The 15,864-nt window shown below is 38.1% G+C and overlaps 1 protein-coding gene across 2 annotated transcripts in view; it reads right to left on the bottom strand.

Moving 5' to 3' along the window:
- The window catches only part of LOC136867174 (complex III assembly factor LYRM7), a 92,331-nt gene that overhangs the window by 73,406 nt on the left and 3,061 nt on the right, over positions 1-15,864 (bottom strand). Inside the window, exons 1-2 of one of the 2 annotated variants that reach the window (XM_067144296.2) lie at positions 13,417-13,558; positions 3,254-3,326 (exon numbers count right to left, since the gene is read on the bottom strand). In XM_067144296.2, coding sequence (XP_067000397.1) covers positions 3,254-3,326; positions 13,417-13,419 — 76 coding nt within the window. In that variant the 5' untranslated portion in view covers positions 13,420-13,558. Of the gene's footprint in view, positions 1-3,253; positions 3,327-13,416; positions 13,559-15,864 lie in introns of those variants that run through there. The other variant, XM_067144295.2, reaches the window with a different exon arrangement.

The raw sequence follows: 15,864 nt of genomic DNA, 5'->3' as shown, positions 1-15,864 counted from the left end.
TGTGGATCACAGATGGAACAGCTCTAGATATATTTGTTTTAACAATGTCAAAAAAAAAAAAAAAAAAAAATCCATACCTTAGTGCAAGCAATCCGGTTTAACGACAATGCTACAAGAAACAAAAGAAGAAATGTTCAATCAATCAATACTGATCTGCAATTAGGGCAGTCATCCAGGAGGCAAATTCTCTTTCTGTTATTTTCCTAGCCTTTTCTTAAATGATTTCAATGACATTGAAAATTTATTGAACATTATTCCAATTATTCCATTATTCCAATCCCTTCCCCTTCTTAAATATGAATGTTTGCCCCAATTTGTCCTCTTGAATTCCAACGTTACCTTCATATTGTGATCTTTCTTACTTTTAAAGACGCCACTCAAACTTATTAGTCTACTAATGTCATCCCACGCCATTTCTCATAAAAGGCTTCTGATAAGTTCACCTGCATACACCCCAGCATCAGTGGGTAGGGTCTGACACATCCCACTCTGAAGAGTCTAGTGTCAGACCTAAGACGAAATGCTGGTTAATAGAGCAAACGCCTGAAAAGCAATACATCTAATTTTTGATCTGATTTTGATATGCTCTATTGGTGGAAAAATATCTAATTCCCTCCATGGGAACTTAGAATTTCCATTTAGTAAAAAAAGAATTCAGAGTACTATGTGAATGACATTTTGCGATGATTCGCTGAATTGCTAACAGAAGGAAAAACAATAAGCATACTTCCAGCAGGGCAGCACAACAGTTCACACACTGAGAGTTTTTATGAATGAGTAATTAGCAAGAAATTAATTTCAATATTAACCCATATTGTCAATCTTGAACAAGTGTTACAGATATTTTGATGACAAATTCTACCTTTACAATACTTAAACCATCTTTAATACTTGAGTAATTAGCTGTGGAATTTTCCCCACTATTCGCCAGGCTTAATGCTTGTGATTATTATCTTTGGGGTAATGTCAAACAGTACAATCCTCTCAATCTTCAAGCCCTCGAACAAGACACTGCAAGTGCAATAGCCAACACAAACTGTGACAAGTTTTCCAGAACTTTCTATGCCGCTGCAACTTGAACTTATACTGTAATTGGCTACAAATTTTCAACAGCTGCTGTGAAGTGTAGGTAAGACAATACTTTGCTAGTGGCTTTACTTCACACCGACACAGATAGGTCTTATGGCAATGATGGGATAGGAAAGGGCTAGGAGTTGGAAGGAAGCAGCCGTTGCCTTAATTAGGGTACATCCCAGCAATTGCCCGGTGTGAAAATGGGAAACCACGGAAAACCATCTTCAGGGCTGCCGACAGTGGGATTCGAACCCACTATCTCCCGGAACATGATATCCTAGTTTAAAAAACGACTACATACGTAGCATACCATGAGCTATTTAGTACATTGTACATATTAACACAGTATACAGATAACAGTTGCACTATAGCTAGGGTCATCAGTCCACAGACTATTTGATGCAGCACTTCATACCACTCTAATCTGTTCTTAACTTTTCATTTCTATGTAGATTCTATACCCCACATCTACTCTAATGTGTTTATCATATTCCTGCCTTGGTCTACCCCTCCTGTCCTTACTGCCCACATTTCCCCCAAAAAGAAACTGAGTAAGTCCTGGATGTCTCAAGATATGTCCTATCGATTTGTCTCTCCTGGCCAAATTTTGCTAAAACGTTCTCCTCTCATCATCTTTATTCAGTTTCTTTTCAAAAGATTTTATTCTCCTTCTTTCTGAGCTAGTTACTATCCATGTTTCACTTTATACAATGCCACGCTCCACACAAGAATTTTCAAAAACATATTTCCAACATGCACAGGTATCCGACATCAGCAAATATTTTTCTTAAGAAAGGCCTTCCTTGCTAGTGCTAGTATTTTATATCCTCCTTTTTTCTACCAATGAAAGTCAACAATAACCATCTACAATAATATTCCACCTACCTCCTTTCAGACTTCATTTCAATAATAATGTTATTTGCTTTACATTCCACCAATGACTTTTTTTACAGTTTTTGGAGACGCTGAGGTGACGGAATTTAGTCCCGCAGGAGTTCTTTCACATGCCAGTAAATCTACCAACATGAGGCTGATGTATTTGAGCATCTTCTAATACCACAAAACTGAGCCAGGATCGAACCTGCCAAGTTGGGGTAAGAAGGCCATCGCCTCAACCATCCGAGCCACTCAGCCTGACAGACTTCATTTCCTAATCTAATATTTCCTACATCACCTGACAATTCAGCTACCTATATTCTATTACCTTTTCTTTTTTTTTTAAATTAATTTATTTTATTCTTGTACTCCTTCTCCAGGGGCTGCCTGGCCGAGGCGGTAAAGGCGTGCTCGGCTCGCCCGGAAGGACGTGGGTTCGAATCCCCGTCAGGAAGTCGTAAAATTTAAGAAACGAGATTTCCACTTCCGGAGGTGCATATGGCCCTGAGGTTCACTCAGCCTACACCAAAAATGAGTACCAGGTTAATTCCTGGGGGCAAAGGCGGCCGGGCGTAGAGCTAACCACTCTACCCCATCACGTGCCGAGGTTAACAATGGTGGAAGCCTTTACCTTCCACTCCTCCAAGGGCCTTCATGGCCTGTACGGAGGTGACTTTGCTTTTGCTTTTACTCCTTCTCCAAGACTATGTCCATACTATTCAGCAATTTCTCCAATCTTCTGCAGACTCAGCTAAAATAACAAGATCATTTTATTCTTGTACTCCTCCAAGACTATGTCCATACTATTCAGCAATTTCTCCAGATCTTCTGCAGACTCAGCTAAAATAACAATATCATTTTATTTTATTTTATTTTTGAACTCCTTAACCAAGACTATGTCCATACTATTCAGCAAGTTCTCCAGATCTTCTGCAGACTCAGCTAAAATAACAATATAATTTTATTTTATTCTTGAACTCCTTTTCCAAGACTATGTCCATACCAATCTGCAATTTCTCCAGATCTTTTGCACTCACATAAACTAACAATATCATTGGCAAACCTCAGTTTTAATTACCATTCACTGAACTGTGATTCCTTTTCCAAATTCCTCTTTGATTTCCTTCACTACTTATTCTTATACAAACATTGAAAACCTGCCTCACTCTTTTCTGAATAACTGCTTCTTTTTCTTAGCCTTCCATTCTTATCACTGCAGACTGATTCTTGCATAGATTGTAAATGCAAACAGTCCCTACCAGGTTTCTCAACACATCTTACAAGTATCTAAAAATGATCGTACCTCGAAGAGCAAATTCATCACCCTGGAACACACTCTTCCTTGCTCTGTGGAGATTTTTGAAAGACTGAAGCACCTGTAAATAAACACAAAGCCTAATTATAATTCCAAATTGGGCACATTATACTTTTCAACTATGGGCAGTGTTCAGAAACTGAACTCACCCCAGGTACGAACACACACTCGTGCACAATGTAATATAGTACCTGTTTATATACTCTAATTGTTAAGTGTATGACATGTTTCTAACAGATATTGTACTTTGTATTGTGATCATTAAATCTGTTATGCCTGTGGAGCCTTCTGCTTAATCCTGCAAACTAGAATACTATAATTATGATGAAACTAGGTCTAGTTTTATGAAAACACTGATTTTGGTAAGTATAACTTACAAGATTTCCAGTCTGTTGAAACATGAAATATAATGTTATCACATACCTATACAAAAGTATATTCATTTTGTTTTTGTTTTTACATGTATGTGATAGTGTTTTAGGTGTTATATTTTATACTTAGACAGCCTGGAAAATTGTATAAGTTATGTTAACTGAATCAACACTGGAAAAAGAATAGCCTCCTTCCTAATAAAATACTAATTACCAAAATAATAATAATAAACTTAAATGAGGTAAGGAATGGTAAAGACCCACTATATTATAACAGAGAAGTAAAGAGACTAAGAAGGAGGTGCAGGTTGGAAAGAAATATAGAAATGGCTGTGGACGTATGGAAAAATGGAAGGAATGTACTAGGCAATTGAATCTAGCAAAGAAGTCAGCCAAGGATAACATGATGGCAAGCATAATTGACAGTCATACAAATTTTAGTGAAAAATGGAAGGGTATGTGTAGGTACTTTAAGGCAGAAACAGGTTCCGAGAAGGACATTCCAGGAATTATTAATGAAAAAGGGGAGTGTGTATGCAAGGATCTTCAAAAGGCAGAAGTATTCAGTCAGCAGTATGTAGAGATTGTTGATTACAAGGACAATATCCAGATAGAGGAGGTGACTAATACTAAAGAAGTATTAAAATTTACCTATGGTAACAACATTTAGAATAAGATACAAAAGTTGAGAATTACAAAATCAGCTGGAATTAGTAAGGTTTCAGGGGATGTACTAAAGACAATGGGTTGGGATATACTACCATATCTGAAGTACTTATCTGATTGTTGTTTGCATGAAGGAGCTATACCAAATGAATGGAGAGTTGCTATAGTAGCCCCTGTGTATAAAGGAAAGGGTGATAGACATAAAGCTGAAAATGACAGGCCAGTCAGTTTGACATGCATTGCATGTAAGCTTTGGGAAAGCATTCCTTCTGATTATATTAGACATGTTTGCGAAATTAATAACTGGTTTGATAGAAGGCAGTTTGGGTTTAGGAAAGGTTATTCCACTGAAGCTCAGCTTGTAGGATTTCAGCAAGATATAGCAGATATCCTGGATTCAGAAGGCCAAATGAACTGTATTGCGGTTTACCTATCTAAGGCATTTGATAGGGTAGATCATGAAGACTACTGGCAAAAATGAGTGCTATTGGACTAGAGAAAAGAGTGACTGAATGGGTGGATATATTTCTAGAAAATAGAACTCAGAGAATTAGAGTAGGCAAAGCTTTATCTTACCCTGTAATAATTAAGAGAGGAATTCCTCAAGGTAGTATTATTGGACCTTTATGTTTTCTTATATATATCAATGATATGTGTAAAGAAGTGGAATCAGAGATAAGGCTGTTTGCAAATGATGTTATTTTGTACAGAGTAATAAATAAGTTACAAGATTGTGAGCGGCTGCATGGTGACCTCGATAGTGTTGTGAGATGGACGGTGGGCAATGGTATGATGATAAACGGGGTTAAAAGTCAGGTTGTGAGTTTCACAAATAGGAAAAGTCCTCTCAGTTTTAATTACTGTGTTGATGGGGTGAAAGTTCCTTTTGGGAATCATTGTAAGTACCTAGGTGTTAATATAAGAAAAGACCTTCATTGGGATAATAACATAAATATGATTGTTAATAAAGGGGTACATATCTCTGCACATGGTTATGAGGGTATTTAGGGGTTGTAGTCAGGATGTAAAGGAGAGGGCATATAAGTCTCTGGTAAGACCCCAACTGGAGTATGGTTCCAGTGTATGGGACCTTCACCAGGATTACTTGATTCCAGAACTGGAAAAAATCCAAAGAATTTTTTTTTTTTTTGCTACGGGCTTTACGTCGCACTGACACAGATAGGTCTTGCGGCAACGATGGGATAGGAAGGGCCTAGGAGTTGGAAAGAAGCGGCCGTGGCCTTAATTAAGGTACAGCCCCAGCATTTGCCTGGTGTGAAAATGGGAAACCACAGAAAACCATCTTCAGGGCTGCCGACAGTGGGATTCGAACCCACGATCTCCCGGATGCAAGCTCACAGCCGCACGCCTCTACGCGCACGTCCAACTCGCCCGGTAATCCAAAGAAAAGCAGCTCGATTTGTTCTGGGTGATTTCTGACAAAAGAGTAGCATTACAAAAATATTGCAAAGTTTAGGCTGGGAAGACTTGGGAGAAAGGAGATGAGATGCTCGATTAAGTGGTATGTTACATGTAATTAATCTCATAATAGAACCGTATTGAAGATACTATTTTAAAATTGTAAAATCCTTTTCTTTACAACCACCTACTCAGTACAATACAATACAATACAATACACTCATTGAATTATAAAATATCATGAGGTGTCTTAAATAATGGGACATGTTTTGTTCGGCATAGCGAACATCATCAGCCGTTAATGTACAAAGACTAGTTCAGGGCCCTGAGCTTAAAATGATCAAAATTGTGTCCTCATATTAAAAGAATAACAGTGTCGTAACAAAAAGTAATAATATAATATTAGACTTAGATTGCAGCATTATGTACAGATTAACAGCAAGAATTTGTCGTGGAATACATTGAACGATGGCAGTCTGTGAAGTTAAAAACAATATGGGTTGTAAAAGTAAAAAAAATAGATATTATGGACATTAAAATATACATCAATGCTTGAAGCATGGATTAATTATTGAGGATGGAGTTCCTTCAGTTATGCAAAAATAAGAGTTGAAATAGAGTTCATCGAATAGTAAGAGTCTAAATTGAACCAATCAAAAGGCGCATAACGACGAAACTAAGGGTGATATTGATATGACGTGATCTCCAATAGTTGCAAATTCTGTAGGAGAGATTATCTCGATGCCAGAAGGAAATACAAGTTAACTAGTCCATATTCACGTGCTAGCAGTAAAACTAAAATCATATGTAACATAGAACAACAATAATGGACTCGTTAAGAGTAACGACGATCTTGAATATAAGGAGAGTTCTAGCAATTCTTAGATGAATAGAGCAGATTATGGCACAAATTGGACAGACTGGACGTAGCTTTTTGACCAGATACGTTGAACACTACAACGCTTCAAAACATAAAAAGTATTCCGCCATGAGCACCCATTTGGAAGAAACTGGTCACAGTTTTACAACAATTGAAAAAGACCTTCAAATCTTAAAATACGTCAATAAAAGTAAACTTATGACAGAGTTTGAGAACATTTATATATTCTTAGACCAGCATTTTAACGGAAATTAAAATTTAAATGATACTTCAGAAATTAAAAGTCCAATAATCGAAAAAAATTCTTTTTAATATAAATATTAATAACTTTATGAGAATTTTCAATTATACAACTGCTAATAATATTTCCTCTGTAACAACAGCTATCCTTTCACGCGACACCCCCTCCACGAACATCCGACCCGCCCAACGAATCGGTCGCCCCTCCTCCTCACATGACTCACCCCCCACTTCTACGTATACATACATACAACACTAGAAGCAGTAATAAAGCTACTCACCAGTTTGTTTCACGCAGCCAACGCCAGCGGACACCTCGCACTAGTCCTAAGGGTAAGCCTCCTCTTTCAATTTTTTTTCTTTTCTCCTTCTTTTTCCGTTATAACATAACTTCATTTCCCCCTTTTTCTTTTCATTTCAGATTCCAAACTCCAATTTGTGCCATAATCTGCTCTATTCATCTAAGAATTGCTAGAACTCTCCTTATATTCAAGATCGCCGTTACTCTTAACGAGTCCATTATTGCTGTTCTATGTTACATACGATTTTAGTTTCACTGCTAGCACATGAATATGGACTAGTTAACTTGTATTTCCTTCTGGCATCGAGATCATCTCTCCTACAGAATTCGCAACTATTGGAGATCACGTCATATTACCCTTAGTTTTGTCGTTATGCGCCTTTTGACTGGTTCAATTTGGACTCTTACTATTCGATGAACTCTATTTCAACTCTTATTTTTGCATAACTGAAGGAACTCCATCCTCAATAATTAATCCACGCTCCACGCATTGACATATATTTTAAAGTCCACAATATCTATTTTTTACTTTAACAACCCATGATTGTTTTTAACTTCACAGACTGCCATCGTTCAATGTATTCCACGACAAATTCTTGCTGTTAATCTGTACATATTGCTATAATCTATGTCTAATATTATATTATTAATTTTTGTTACGACACTGTTATTCTTTCAATATGAGGACACAATTTTGATCATTTTAAGCTCAGAACCCTGACCTAGTCTTTGTACATTAATGGCTGATGATGTTCGCTATGCCGAACGAAACGTCCCTTTATTTAAGACACCTCAGAATTATTTTATAATTTAATGAGTGTATTGTATTGTATTGAGTAGGTGGTTGTAAATAAAAGGATTTTGCAATTTTAAGTGGTATGTTCCGAGCTGTCAATGGAGAGATGGCTTGGGAGGACATCAGTAGACGAATAAGTTTGAGTGGTGTCTTTAAAAGTAGGAAAGATCACAATATGAAGATAAAGTTGGAATTCAAGAGGACAAATTGGGGCAAATATTTGTTTATAGGAAGGGGAGTTAGGGATTGGAATGTTCAATAATATACCAATATCTTTGTGATCATTTAAGAAAAGGCTAGGAAAACAAGAGATAGGGAATCTGCCACCTGGGTGACTGCGCTAAATGCAGATCAGTAGTGATTGATTGATAATGCAAAGAAAGGCAACAACAAACACCGTTAGCAGAGCCAAGAGGAATTACCTACGAACCCTGCTCCAACAAGCAGAAGACTTCCAGAGAAATAACTCTAGAGACCTGTACAAGGGACTCAAACAGGCAACCCAATACATTGCCCCTACCTTACTTCTTCATGGGCAGGACGGGAAGATTCAACTGAACAACAGGGAGTGCACCAATATTCTTGCAGATTATTTCCAAAAGCTCCTCAACACAGAGGAACTTAGCAAAAGACTAATCTTTCATGAGCCTTCAACCAGGAACTCTGATTCTCAACCACCCAACAGGAAAGAAATACACGATATAATCAAGAACCTAATGAATAACAGAGCTCAGGTGAAGATGGTCTATTGGCAGAGATGTGGAAATACGCAAACAGTCCCTGTAGAGCATTCACTAGATCTTAAAAGATATTATTATTATTATTATTATTATTATTATTATTATTATTATTATTATTATTATTATTATTATTATTGAATATCCAAAGCAGTTTGGAACCCTATTTTACATAGTATACTAGGGTTGTAGTTAAAATACATATTCACTTTTACAATGAAAATGAATTCATGTATCTAATCAACGGAAAATGAAGTGGATGAAGTTAATAAAATATTTGTAACAGCACGGCTTCTTAAACAAATGATACAGGGGTTTTGATAATGCAATGTTGCAATAATTCAAATGAGAGTTCAAGTCATGCCTTCTTCTTTCAAATGCAGCACATTCAAATAGTAGGTGGTCCACCGCAAACACACACGTAGCCATCAGGACGATTGATTCTGAATCGATGAAAATAATAACCAAATTTGCCATGACCAGTCAAAAACTGAGTAATTTCAAAGCTTGGCACCAACACGTTACTTTGCAGGTGGTTGAAAACCTCAGGGAAGAATATTTCTCTGGTGACTTGGCCTCTAGTGGAAGAAGTCCAAATGTTGTTCCATTGATGGATTTCATGCTTCTTTATGATCTTTTTTAGCGTAGCTAGGCAACGTTTTGTCATGAAAAATTTCCAAATTAGATGTAGCCGCTGCTTTCGCCACAAGATCAGCTTTCTCGTTTCCAGATCTTCCACAATGGCCATGAATCCAGTCAAAGCAGATGTGCAGACTTTGTTGAGCTGTGGTTCTAATAGCTACAGCTATTGGATTCAGATTATATTTATTATTTATCGCATTCAGCGCAGATATATCGACAACAGAGACCTTACCGAAAGAACAGACGTCAGCTGTGATACACACACTCCACAAGAAGGGAAGCAAGACAGACCTCAATAATTACAGAGGTATCTCATTATTACAGGTCACTTACAAGATTCTATCTGCAGCCCTGTTAGCTAGAGTCAAAATACAAACTAGACTCTCAATTGGGTGAATATCAGGCTGGCTTCCAGGCTAATAGATCTTGCCCAGAGCAGATACGATATCTCAAGACCATCCTCACCTATAAGAGTGAAAGGGGACATCCCTGGGTAGTTGTCTTAGTAGATTTCCAGAAAGCATACGACTCAGTGAACAGAGAGACCCTATTCTTAATCCTGCGGGAATTTGGCCTTGATGAGAAGACCTTAAAATTAGTCCAGGCCACCTTGAAGGATACCAATTCTAAGGTCAAGTTCAGAGGTGAACTATCTGAGAGCTTCTCCATTACGACAGGAATCAGGCAGGGAGATGGACTCTCTTGCATTCTCTTCAAGTGCATCCAGGATAAGATCATAAGGGAATGGATGGCAACATTACCACCAGGAGCAGGATTGAAGCTAGGGAACAAGAAAGAAAACATTAATGTCTCATGCCTAGCCTTTGCCGACGATCTCACTATACTAACAGTACAGAGGAGGCTACCTACCATCTGCACAGCCTTCATATTGTAGCAGCTAGGGCTGACTTGAAGATCAACATCAGGAAGACTGAATTCACAACCAATATCAAGGAAGCCCCTTCCACAATTCCACTAGAAGACATCACCATCGGAAAGGTGCTGGCAGTCAAGTACCCAGGAGAGTAGATCTCTACAAACCAGAATGAGAACCTAGCCATAGACACCAGGTGCACCAAATTTGAGAGGGCCTATCACTCCTACAGAAGCATCTACACATCAAACTACCTCTCCAAGAACCTCAAACTCCGGCTCTATAATGTGGTAGTAACATCTGTTCTCTATGATGACCAGGAAAGGCCCTTTCAGGAAAGTAGAACTCAAAGAATGGAAGATCCTGAGGAGAAGAGGGAGGCACCTACAGAATTAGGCACAACGATTAGCTATACGAACATCAGAAAGACATCATTACTTGCATAAGAAAAAGACGCCTGGTCTTCTATGGGCACCTAATTCGCATGAACCCCTGCAAACTTACCAACAGGATCTTCACTGTGGCAGGTAAAGGGAAGGCATCCAGGAACAAGTGGATCTCTTCAGTGAAGTTGGATCTTGGACAACTGGGGATTCCGCATGAGTCCATACATGACCGCCCACAGTTTCGGCAAGCTATCCAGCGGGGAATTTTTTTCAACGTCACTTATGAGTAGGAAGAACACAGGGACCAGCAGACTTATGTGGACAGAGGAAAGAAAGCTGGCTCACAGCCAGAAAATGATGGAATACTGGAAGAGAAGAAAACAGAAGGCCCAAGTGATGAAAAGATATGCGTCCTGTGGTCCTCAGTAGGCCCAAACAACAAAGAATTTAAAAAAACGTAATCCAAGTCCATGTTGCAAAATCAGAATGTTCAGATAAGGAGAATAAAAGCCTTCCTGATCAATTTGGAAGAACATATGGATTGTAAAAATTTGATAGTACTGGGAGATTTTAATGCTCAGATCGTATCACACAGACTAGGCTATGAATCTCCCTGGGTCCTCATGGAATGGGGAATAGGACAGCAGAGAGCGAACATCTTCTAGATCGGTGTATGAGAAAAAATATGGTTGTAACACTTGGTTCAAGAAAAGGGACTCGCACAAGATCACAAGATATAACTGGGACGATAAATATGGAATTGTGATTGATTACATACTTGCCGACCAGGAAGTTTGGGAGGTTGTAAGTGATGTCAAAGTAATCCCTAGACAAAATTTTGATGGAGACCATAGGCTGCTATAGAAATCACAAAGAGCAGACCTCCTTAAGTCCACAACAAAAGAACAGCCAAATTAAAAACTTGAAAACTCCTGAAACAAGGATGAAGGAAACCAAGAGTGTCCGAAAGATGTTACCAAAAGAAGATCCGAGATCTGCAAAAGAGGAATGGAATAACCTGAGGAGAGCATTGGTGAAGAAAGCTGAGAGTATATGGACAACAGAGCCAAATAAGAAAATCCACAGAAACAGCATGGTTGAATGAGGATGTAAAAGCTGCTGTCAAAACTAGAAATGATGCATGAAGAGCTTTGTATCATGCTAGAGTGTGAGAAAATTCAAGTGAAATTGAGGGTTATCTATCATTTTATAGAGAAAAAAATATTACAGGTCAAAAGAATAGTTGATGCTCAGACAGAAATGCCAAAATGATCTCACAAACAGAATAGGGCAAGAAAAACACAAGCAGCTCCTGTATAGCATTATTACATACAAAAAAAAAAAAATGATAATTGCAATATCAGCATAGTAGAACTTCCAAATGAAGAGGTAACTAGGAATGAAAATGAAATATTACAGGAGTTCAGTAGATATTTCAACCACTTACTGAACTGTAATGGTCACGATCGTTAAGGCGTGAAGTCTATAATGGTCTAACACTGTGGTTAGCCAGTTTGAGACCCACTGATCGAAAAAATGTTCGCCATCAGAATGTTGGCCAGCAGGGTAGGGGAGGTGGTGGTATACAATTTCTAATCACTAGATTGTATGCCAAAAGCCTGGATTAAATTCCAAACCACTCTACAGTTCTCATATGGAGTGAGAGCATATGACACTGTTGATGGCATTTAATCCATCGGATGGGGATATAAAGCCTTGAACAGATCCTTTGGTACTATTCGACAAGAGGCTATGTAATATTAAAATATCAATATATTTTTTTAAATGTTCCACCTATTAAATACAATGTGTTATTTCTTATAATTAGGACTTATACATTATTATTAACATCCTAATTGGGACATGTTTTCCCCCATATAGGCCTATTGGGCTTCATCAGCCAATAACTCATACCTCAAAATCATGAATAATCAGGATCCTGATTATGTTCTAATGACCTGCATTATTTCTAAAATATATTTTTTTTCCTAGTTTCTTTACGTCGCACCGACACAGATAGGTCTTATGGCGACAATGGGACAGGAAAGGGCTAGTGGAAAGGAAGCAGCCGTGGCCTTAATTAAGGTACAGCCCCAGCATTTGCCTGGTGTGAAAATGGGAAACCACGGAAAACCAGTTTCAGGGCTGCCGACAGTGGGGTTCGAACCTACTATCTCCCGAATACTGGATACTGGCCGCACTTAAGTGACTGCAGCTATCGAGCTTGGTTTTCTAAAATATAATGGATGTTGATTAAAAAGCACATTTTCATTTAGTGTTCTTATTAGACTAATTGAAGATTGATTTTTGATTATAAAAACACAAAAGATAAATACTGAACACTGGTGTAAACCATTATTGGAAACACATTAAAATGTTCTTAAAATTAAAATTGTTCGAACTGTATTGTCAGATTCGTATATTTGGTCTTGTTGTCTACTAATTTAAGTTTGATTCACGTTTTAACACTTATACATGAAATATTATTATTGCTAGTTGCTTTACGTCGCACCGACACAGATAGGTCTTATGGCGACGATGGGACGGGAAAGGGCTAGGAGTGGGAAGGAAGCGGCCGTGGCCTTAATTAAGGTACAGCCCAGCATTTGCCTGGTGTGAAAATGGGAAACCACGGAAAACCATTTTCAGGGCTGCCGACAGTGGGGTTCGAACCTACTATCTCCCGAATACTGGATACTGGCCGCACTTAAGCGACTGCAGCTATCGAGCTCGGTATACATGAAATAAAAACATAAGTTACACATTATGATTATCTACTAAGTTGAGAATCTGTTTAAAATTTCATAATTTTGTTTATCATCATAATTAAATACCATACCATAATTAAATAAATTGTCTTGTCCAAGTGATTATTTGCTTGTTTTTGTTAAGTTTAATAATTGCTTGCCACTTGTTGCTGGCGTTGATCTAATGGGAGACTTCTCAAAATTTATGTTTGAAGATGGAATCTGTTGCTTCCACTTTGCAGATTGTAGTTATTTAAGTGTCTGTAATGAGAGGAAAAAGGCTTTATTACTTGCAATACAAGAGGCTATGAGCCGGCACCGGGTTTCACCCTCTCCCTTCCTATCATATACCACGTCATTCATTTCATCTCGTTAACTCCTGTGATGAGGTTGACATCAGGAAGGGCATCTGGTCATAAAAACTTGTTACTTGCTTCAAACCCAACCCCGCAGAGAAATGGGACAAGTACATACTGAACTGTAATACAACTGATGACCCACAAGATGACCTCCAAACCCTACAAACAATAATGTAGACAGTTTGACCTGGCTGGAAGTGGAAACAGCAATATGTACAATGAAAAACAACAGATCTGCAGGACTGGATGACCTCAGTGTGGACATGATCAAAGCACTTGGAGAACCTGAAATACAATGGTTGTACAGAGTACTAAATACAATTTGGGAAGAAAATGAAATCCCCAGTGACTGGAGGCAAGAAGTAATCTTTCCACTATTTCAGAAAGGTGACCAAAAGAAGTGTAACAATTGTAGAGATGTAACCCTTCTTTCTCATGGGTTAAAAATATAGGAGTCCATCCTGGAGAGAAAAATTAGAAAATTTATTTAATTTCCGGGTTGAACCGTGTTGTACTTGTCTGCACATCACGTACAGTTTGCCGACGTTTCGAATACTGCAATGTACCTGAGGAGAGCATTGGTGAAGAAAGCTGGTGAAGAATACTGCAATGTATTCGAAACGTCGGCAAACTGTACGCGATGTGCAGCGAAGTACAACACGGTTCAACCCGGAAATTAAATTAAATAATTCTTCACACCGTGGAAGCTTCACTTCTAAGAATTAGAAAACTTGTTGAACCTAAACTTGCGGAAGAACAACATGGATTTAGACCGAACAGAATAACCCTAGACTTTTTTTTTGACAAGCATGTTGTTTGAAAAATATTGGGATAAGAATAGAACAGTTAAAGTTGTATTCATGGATAGTGGGAATTGATTATTTACACATAAGAATATATGGGAATGTCTGAGAAGTAAAAAAGTGCAAGATAAGATTATAGCTCAAGTAAAACAACTATATCAAGAGACAAAGAACTGTGTGCATATTCAAGGAGGCTGGTCAAGTTGTTTTGAAACCAAGAGCAGATTCCAAAAAGGAAGTTGTCTATGGCCATTTCTCTTCATTACTGTAATGGAGGAGGTTATAAAAAAATGAAAATGAAGAACCAAACAACAAATGCACTTGTATTTGCTGATGATGTTATGCTATGGGGTAACACAGAAGCAGCAGTTTAAGCTAAACTAGATCTTTGGCAAGAAGAATTTGAAAGAATGGGAATGATCAATAAATAATCATCAGTCGAACTAAAACCATTGGTTTAGTAATAAGTTGAAATCCTGTAGTAGTCCCCTTGTGAGTTGAAAATGAAGAAGTAGATGTTATTAATAATTTCAAATACCATGCTTAGGAAGCTTTGTTTGTTCTGACAATACCATAAACCAAGAAATAGGCAACAAGCTTCCAAGCTCGCACTGTACAAAACATCTTGTACCAGTTCTAACATACAGACTGGAAGCAGCTTGACTAGACCTGCAAAGAGTCTCCTACAAGCCACTGAAACTAAGTTCCTTCATTCTTGTCTCCAAAAGACAAGGAGAGACAAAATGAAGAATAAATATATTTGGCAACAACATTGATTGGACAAGAGTCTGTTGGAAACCTTAGAATTAAGCAGATTATACTGGAATGGACATATAAGAAGGATGGCTCCAATTAGGACCAGATAGTCTGTGTCGAAGCCATAACTGTAACTGGTGGTTAAAATTCCTGACCCTGCCAGGAGTCTAACCTATGACTGTCTGGATCAAAGGCCTTAAACCTGACTGTTCAGCAAGGAGCTAGACTACAATGATCATAGATTAATATATCCATTATATTATTGATTGGACGGTAATGTGGCAAATAAAGAAGAGGAACATTGGAAAATTGTCTTGTAGATGACAGGCTCATCTCACATGCCTGGCCAAAGATTCACAAGAAGCTGCCTGGAAGAAAAATTTATGATGTACTGCCTTTCATGTTTAAAATCTGCCATTTAGACAGACAAATAGATAGATAGATAAAATCTGTACTCGCGGCAAAGTTAGAACTCAAGGCCCTTTCTTACACTTAACCACTTAATTTAGGACGTAGGCCTACAATATAAAAATTATACAACCCAGCGAGTTCGCTATTCGGTTTAGGTCACATAGCTGTGAACTTCCATTCGTGAGATGGTGCAATCGAACCCCACTGTCGG

Source organism: Anabrus simplex, chromosome 3 (genome assembly GCF_040414725.1).
Source record: "Anabrus simplex isolate iqAnaSimp1 chromosome 3, ASM4041472v1, whole genome shotgun sequence".
Classification (NCBI taxonomy): Eukaryota; Metazoa; Arthropoda; class Insecta; order Orthoptera; family Tettigoniidae; genus Anabrus; species Anabrus simplex.
The sequence above is the reverse complement of the archived record's forward strand: the minus strand, read 5'-3'. Positions and strand labels throughout refer to the sequence as shown.